Raw genomic sequence first — 7,949 nt, forward strand, 5'->3', positions numbered from 1 at the left:
TATTATCATCACTAATTGATTAAAATACTGTCGGTATACTATTACTATGTTGTCGATCGTATATCTTCTGAATAGTAATTCCGTCAAGTTAAGAAGCTAAAGTACATTTAAGATTGTATAAAAATGATCGTCGTTATATAGTTAATAAACGAGATGATAATTAATTTTCATAATAATCAAATAATGAAAAATGATAAAATGTGATGGAAATTAATTGTATCGTTTATCAAATGATTTATGATTACCAACATTATATTTATCAAATGTTTTCCGAGTTTTCTCTAATAAAAGATAAAAGGAAATGATAACTTTTAGATATGATGAAAACACTAAATTAAAAAAGAAACATTTCTGATATACATTTTGAATTGAACTAATTTTTAAAACAAGTAATTTTCTGTAAAAGTTAAAACTCTATATAAAAAAAATACAACTTGATTACTACTGTGACAATCAATTTTAAGAGTTTAATTGTACCTTAAGCGCATCGAAAACCCATATTATTTTAAATGAGAAGAGATAAATAAAAATATAGAGACCAATTGATCAAAGCAAATGAATATAGAAAAGCAGATCAAAATGTCTAAGAGCTTACAAATTCAACCATTTTAACGTTAAATTAGGAGTTCATATACTGACATCTTCACTGCTACCATTATTGTTGCTATTTTTATAATCCAGCTTAATTATATTACGATCCAATTTAACGGCTTTTTTTTTTATTTAGTTTACTTGAACAGGTCTTCACCAAGTGCTAATTTGGAAAAATTAATAGTCAAGAATAAAAGATAGAGAAATTTAATAGTTAAATAATCTTAAATGAATTCCAACCGAGTCGAACACTAAGATTCTCTAATCTAATTAATGTCTTAACAATTTAGTGCAAAAAGTCGGAGCGACGAAGCAATTATTTCAGCCCGTTTGTGGGCGTTTTCATCTGTCACGACTCACGAGTCCCCACCAGGCCAGGCCACCAGAACGTGACAAAGGACACGAATTCTGTGCATATTTTCTTTGTAGCATTTTCTGTGTCAAATCTAAGATGATCTCATCAAGTTCGTGGGACCCTTTCTCAGTAACTTGGTACATAATTAATAGAAAACTGTGGGGTATTTGGAGGCGAGATCAGATCTGCAAACCAGAGACAGAGAAAGAGAAATACACTCGACCGAGTCTGTTTATTCTCGCTTTTATTGACCTTTGTTTTCTTTCTTCTAGCAATCTAGCTTACAATTTATCGGGTTATTGGCTTGGCTTGATCGCTAAGATGCGATCGCTCTCGTTCTTCGTTGCCATTGTAGGCCTTCAATTCAATTGAAAGAAATTCTTCCAATTCGATCGAGGTACAAATTCTATCTCATTTTCTTATGGCGATTGTCACGATGAAGAAATCGTGCCTTTGAAATTTTGAATCCGTTCTAGTTAGACAGTGAGACAGCGGTTTTTACTAAAGAAAGGTTAAAATTTACCAAATTTAGCGTTTCACTGAGAAAAAAAAGTCTCAAATCAGGCCATTTATCTGTCTTGATCTCGACTTTTGGATTTCTTTTTCCTGTTTAGAGACTTCACTGATGATCTGATGAATTCCTTTCTTTTCTGACCTCAGCTAACTGGTCGTTCATGCCATTAATTGCGCATTTCGAGCTTCCATTTCTATCACCATGGCTGAAAGAAACCATCAACTGGGTTTTGCAATTCGCAAAACCCTCTTTATCTGGTTCGCCATGGCTATAATCCTGGTCGTTGCTTCAATGCTGTACCTGGGATCGACCGGCCGCCCCCACATCATTGACCGAAACCTCCTACCTAGTGAGAAGGCACTCTCTGTTTATGAAACTGATGATTCTTATTTCAGAAATATGACCCAATTGCAGAGTTTGAAAATCTGCAACCCAGACAATGCAATTTTGAAGCTTTACATGTATGATTTACCTCCAGAATTTCACTTTGGGCTCCTTGATTGGAAGCCTGATGGAGATTCGGTCTGGCCTGATTTGCGCAGGAAAATTCCCAATTATCCTGGAGGGTTAAATTTACAACATAGCATAGAATACTGGCTAACATTAGATCTTTTGTCCTCTACTGACCCGGCCCGGCGCAGTCCGTGCACAGCTGTCAGAGTCACTGACCCAGGCCAAGCTGACTTAATTTTTGTACCGTTCTTCTCATCTCTTAGCTATAATCGGTACTCAAAGGTAATTCCTCCAGAGAAAATTAGCCAAAATACGAAGTTACAACAAAATTTGGTTAAGTACGTGACAAGTCGTGAAGAGTATAAGAGGTCAAACGGTAGGGACCACGTCATATTGGCACACCACCCAAATAGCATGTTGGATGCGAGGTCAGTGTTGTTTCCATGTGTTTTTATTCTGTCAGATTTCGGAAGGTATAACCCGAATGTGGCCAATTTGGAGAAGGATATCATTGCGCCTTATAAGCACTTAGCGAAAACATACGTAAATGATTCAGCTGGGTATGATGATCGGTCAACTCTGCTGTATTTCAGAGGTGCAATTTATAGGAAAGAGGTAAAATTTTGTTACTATTTTGTAATCTAGATTTTTAGGTGTAATTATTTACATTCGGCACATTTCTAGGTACCCTTGTCATTTCACTACGATTCTTCGGAAAAAACTGACATGGAAAGAATAGAAATAACATTAATTAATGTAGATGTGACTTTGATTAGAAGGAATAATGCTTAGAAGGAAAGAAAAGAACAAGTTTGTTTATTTATGTTGGTACCTACATGTCCTATAATATTATGCAATTATTAGTTCATAAATGCAAGTGTGCACCTAATGTTTGTTGGCCTTTCTGGCTTTCTTAAGAAGCTACATGTCTTATTTTGGTTTAATCTTTCAAGATTTTCTCAACAATTAAGATCAGAAATTTGAAATCTATAAATAATATACTTTCCTAATTGTCAACTGATTATTGAAAAATCCGACAAATCTTTAACCACAAAAGGCCAACATTCTTGCGAAGATTGAAAGACAGTAACCAGTTCTGTGTTTCAGTTGTTCTGGTGGTTCATAATACTGTCAAAACAATCTATTAGGAAATGACCATATTGCACTTGCTTGCTAAAATTTGCCCATAAAAAAATTCTCTTGATGTCTTTAACGATTTCAATTAAGCAGCATAAATTTTTTATAAATTTTATCCAAATAACCCAAAGTTCTACTTCAAAATTCAATTTTGCAGGGAGGGAACATAAGACAGGAACTGTACTACCTGCTAAGAAATGAAAAAGAAGTGGAGTTTGCATTTGGTAGCATCCAAGCAAACGGCATAAACAAAGCTACCCAGGGCATGCACGGCTCCAAGTTTTGCCTAAACATTGCGGGCGATACCCCCTCCTCCAACCGCCTCTTTGATGCCATCGTCTCGCACTGTGTTCCCGTCATAATTTCTGACGACATCGAGCTCCCGTTTGAAGACGTCTTGGACTACTCTGAATTTTGCATTTTTGTCAGAGCAGCAGATGCGACCAAGGAAGGGTATTTGATGGGTTTGCTTAAGGGGATTGGGAAGGAGAGGTGGAGTGTTATGTGGGAGAGGTTGAAGGAGGTTGATAAGTACTTTGAATACCGGTACCCGAGCGAGAGTGATGATGCAGTGCAAATGATATGGAAGGCGTTGGCTAGGAAGGTTCCGGCAATTAGGCTGAAGGTGAACCGGTTGAGACGGTATCAGAGGTTTGGGAGAGCACTGAGGCAGAGTGGTGGTGATGGCAAGTTTCCTGTTATTGATGGGTTTTAGTAGAGCACTTTGGACCATGAAAGGTTAAAATCTGTTTTTTTTTTTTTTTTTCCTGGGATTAGGTTTTAGATTTCATTCTTTATGATGAAATGTTGGTAGAATTAGGCCATGAGGAAATAATTGCCTGTGTTATACTAGAGGTAAAAAAATGGGTCTTGTAGTGATAGGATAGTACAACTAGATTAAATTCTCACTGAATTTTCATTAAGAAAATGTTCCAGCATTTTTTTAGTGGCCATTTTTCTGTAAATCAGTAGATTTTACATAACAAAAGTTACTGAATTCTTTAAATCCGAATCCAATCCTACTTGAAAGATAAAATCTGATTTATCAGACGAGATGTGCTTGGTTGATAAATAATTGGAATCCTGGTTGAATTTTCTCATGCTTTCAGTACATGTAGATGTAATATTTGTATCTAGAGTGTGGATATGAAAATTTGCATATTAAAGAATTGACCCGTGCTATTGATCCATATCTCTATTTTTCAAACATTTGTTCTAAAATTTTAAACCGTTAAACATGATCTTTCGAAGAAAAATAGAAACTTGATTTTACAATTTTTTTAGATAGAAAAAAAATTGCTTGATTTAAAAATCGGTTCATAAAATAATGATTTATTATCTACTTAAAAATGATAGAAAACAAATTCTAAAAAAAATGCAAAATTTGATGTTCAAGTAAATTTTCATACCGAAATTATGTTTAACTGTTTGGCTTTTTGAAATTTGAAAATATAAATTTAACTTCATAATATGAATCGATCCGTCATCGTGTGCATATAAGCTGCATATGTAATACTGGAGAAGATTGTAAGAAAAATGAAATTCATATGGTCTGCAGAACTCAATGAAAATTTGAATTATTACATAAAGAATTCAGACAGTTCGTGTTAAATTGGTATATAATCCGGATTTCTGATCGGATAATTTGGATTTTGTTCGGATAGTTCAGATTTTAAACTTACTAAGTTACTGCATAGGATACGACCTTAGAAAAAATTGCCTACACCTCACGTCACGGCACATTTCACTACAGCAAAAATAGGTATCAGCGACGGATGTAGTTGCCCATCGCTGATACTCATTTTCTTTTCAAAAAGAAAAAATCATCAAAAAAAAAAAAAATCAAATGATCAGTTGTTTCAGTGATTGTATCAGTGATCGGTGACTGCACCGGTCGCTGAAAATCTAGGTAAAAAAAAGGAGCGCGACAATTTAGCGCCAAAACAAAAACTTGTACATGGATATTTAGCTAGAAGCCCATGTAGAAAGAATGATCGTACACGGCTGTTTATGTAATAATATGTGAAAAGTATAATATACGGCTGTTTATGTAATAATCTTTGTAGAATAGTAATTGTACACGAATATTTATCTAAACTTCCGTGTAGACAGAGTAATTGTACACGGCTGTTTATGTAATAATCCGTGTAGCTCGGTAATGGAGAGTGCCACTGGCAAGGAATTGTACCCGACTGTTTATGTAATAATCCGTGTAGAATAGTAGTTGTACACGGATCCTATCGAGCAGTTTATTCAGGTATCGATCCACAGGACGGATGAAACAATACTGGACTCTACTTAGATTAATTAATTCTAGAAGTTCTGCAAAGTTGGTTTTGGGTATTTAATTCCTAATCAGTTCAGTAACAGTAATTAAATATAAGAAAGTAAATTAACTTGGTTTTAATCAGATGATAAAAGACGTTTCCAGGGTTATGACTTCATCTCAAATCTGCCTCGATGTACCCAGTCCGTGTAGTGTCCTACACGAATCGTGTCCAATGTACACGGACCGTGTGGTTCCCGAGTGAATGCAACAGTTACTGTTTTTCTATGTTGTTCCTTTGTGTAGGGTTTTACTAACCAAACCTAATATTTTTAAACCTCAACTGTCGTATATTGGTCCGAATTACCTAGTTGCTTGTTTGGTATACTAAAGGTAACATCTATCCGTCGATGAGAGAAAATGTTCACCTGTCGGCTAGTACTTGATTTCACATTTTAGATCACTAATCCTACATCATGTACTTAGTTTGATTTTAGAGATAATAAAGGACATGTAAATTACATAATTCATCTTCTTTTGTTATGGTTTCTCATAGATTGTCACAAGATATCAGATGGATATCCATGGAAAAAGTAGCACCGGACTTGCAGTTATATGCATAAGAAAAATTGGATGAAGAGGAGAGTCTTGATGAACAAGGAGAAGAACTGAATCGGTTTGATTAAATTTCTTATGGATGTAAAATTTGTTAGAGCTAAATGGGATGGGTAAACTCTAAACTTGCAAATCAGCTTAGACCTCGATCTTAGTAGCTCGATGTAATCAAACTGATGGTTGAGGCCGTAGATAATATTAAACCCATATGTGAAGTGATCAAAGTAGGAGTCGCTGGTACTGTTTATGATGTCCTTGGGATTGTAGCCCGGAATCGTCTTCAAGAAAATAACACCATTAAGGTTTTGGGTTCCCACCTTAAGATGATAAGCCGATCTTATTCGTCGACATTCATCTAGTTCAATTTTCTTCTATTTTAATTCTATTATTCATTTTTGGCTTTTCTTCGGTGAATCAGTTAGAACCTTGCATGTGGTTGTACACCAATCTGATATGATATATAGTGGACTGTCTAATTTGCTGCCGGCAACACTTCGGCGAGGTGCTTACGGGGTCATATTAGCGTATTTGATGTTCAAACAACAAATCCAAATAGTTAGATGTTGAATCTATATTAAAATATACTTGGAGACCAAATTTTACATTTTAAAATTTTTTTTTTACTATTTAGTAAGCTGGTTTGAAAACCGCTAACTTTAGTAAATTTCTGCAGCATTGAAGACAGCGGTTTTCAAACTAGCTTAATAAATAATAAAAAAAAATTTAAAAAATGTAAAATTTGGTCTCCAAGTAGATTTTAATATAGTTTGAACATCTAACAGTTTGGATTTGTTGTTTGAACATCACATAATAAAATATAGCCCCGTAAGCACCTCAGTCGAAGTGCTTCCGGTAGCAAATTAACCAGACTCGATATATAGTTTATACTAACCAAATATTGAGAACATGGAACAACCCAAGAATAAAATCATTCATGGTTGACACTGAAGTTTGTATGTATTTTAGAGTTATATAAGGATAAATACATGAGTTATTATAATTTTAGAGGATAAATGTGCAATTAAGAATTTTAGAAAGGGAAATACATAATATTGTAACTTTTCGGTACACAAGATCAATGTATGTACTAATTAAAAGTCTTTCAACTTATTTTCTATAAAATAATGAATTTTGAATATATTTGCTCTTTTATAATATTTAGATGGTTGAGATTAATATATTTTTTACTATTTTGGTCCAACTCTTTTTTTATAAAAATATGTTATTTATGATTTTTTTTCTGTCACAATATGTTTCCGTTACAACGCACAAGCACAATACTAGTATATAATTATGCCTGCCTAATAACTCTTACAATACTGCATGCTTTATATGGATAAGTGGTACATCTCGGCCATCTGATCAAGATCGGAGCCAATCCGGCCCACACCTATGATGCACAAGACCCTTTAATATTAGTGCAGATTTTAATGGGACGGTCCAAATCTATTAATGCATGTTCCGTTAATGCAGAGGATAGGAGTTCGATCACTACTGCCTCTCCGTCCTTTTGAAAAGTATTAATTAATTGTAACTATATATAGTTAATTATGAAAACATTAATTATAACCCACGTGACCACATCTAAATTAATGCTACTATCCTCTAATCTTCAAAAAGTTAATAATATCCGAATGACAACAATTAATGTTGTGGTTTCATCTATAAAAAATATTAATGACATCCTTTACTTTAGTAATTATATATGTAATTAGTCACTTAAGATTTTAAAATAGCCCACATATAAGTTTATATTTAAAATTCAAATTTTCAGCATGCAGTTCAAGATTGCCTGAAGCACTATCTAAATTACCATTTTAATGTCGGCAATAAGAACTAAGAAGGGATTTTAACTGTTGGTCCAGCATACAACGAGTCCATTTAAGAATTAAACTTAATTCCTATACATTATACATGATAAAAGTTCAACAATATATTCACATATAGAATGGAAAAAACGTGCCGTGTCGTGACTAACACGTCGTGACTTTGGTATGATGCTATGTCGTGCCATGATC

General features: G+C 34.2%; 1 protein-coding gene across 1 annotated transcript; it reads left to right on the plus strand.

The window, feature by feature from the left end:
* Positions 1-1,146: 1,146 nt before the first annotated feature.
* Positions 1,147-4,078, plus strand: LOC144574477 (putative arabinosyltransferase ARAD1). The gene is made up of 3 exons (XM_078324432.1): positions 1,147-1,343; positions 1,607-2,528; positions 3,208-4,078. The coding sequence occupies exons 2-3, from the start codon at positions 1,662-1,664 to the stop codon at positions 3,763-3,765; spliced, it is 1,425 nt and encodes a 474-aa protein (XP_078180558.1). The 5' UTR covers positions 1,147-1,343; positions 1,607-1,661; the 3' UTR covers positions 3,766-4,078.
* Positions 4,079-7,949: the final 3,871 nt, after the last annotated feature.

Source organism: Carex rostrata, chromosome 23 (assembly GCF_964058835.1).
Source record: "Carex rostrata chromosome 23, lpCarRost1.2, whole genome shotgun sequence".
NCBI classification, from domain to species: Eukaryota; Viridiplantae; Streptophyta; class Magnoliopsida; order Poales; family Cyperaceae; genus Carex; species Carex rostrata.

Excerpts from the sequence above, each read along its gene's own strand:
- LOC144574477 (XM_078324432.1), top strand. The coding sequence starts at position 1,662 with ATGGCTGAAAGAAACCATCAACTGGGTTTTGCAATTCGCAAAACCCTC. Across the intron at positions 2,529-3,207 it reads GTGCAATTTATAGGAAAGAG|GGAGGGAACATAAGACAGGA; the intron begins GTAAAATTTTGT and ends TCAATTTTGCAG.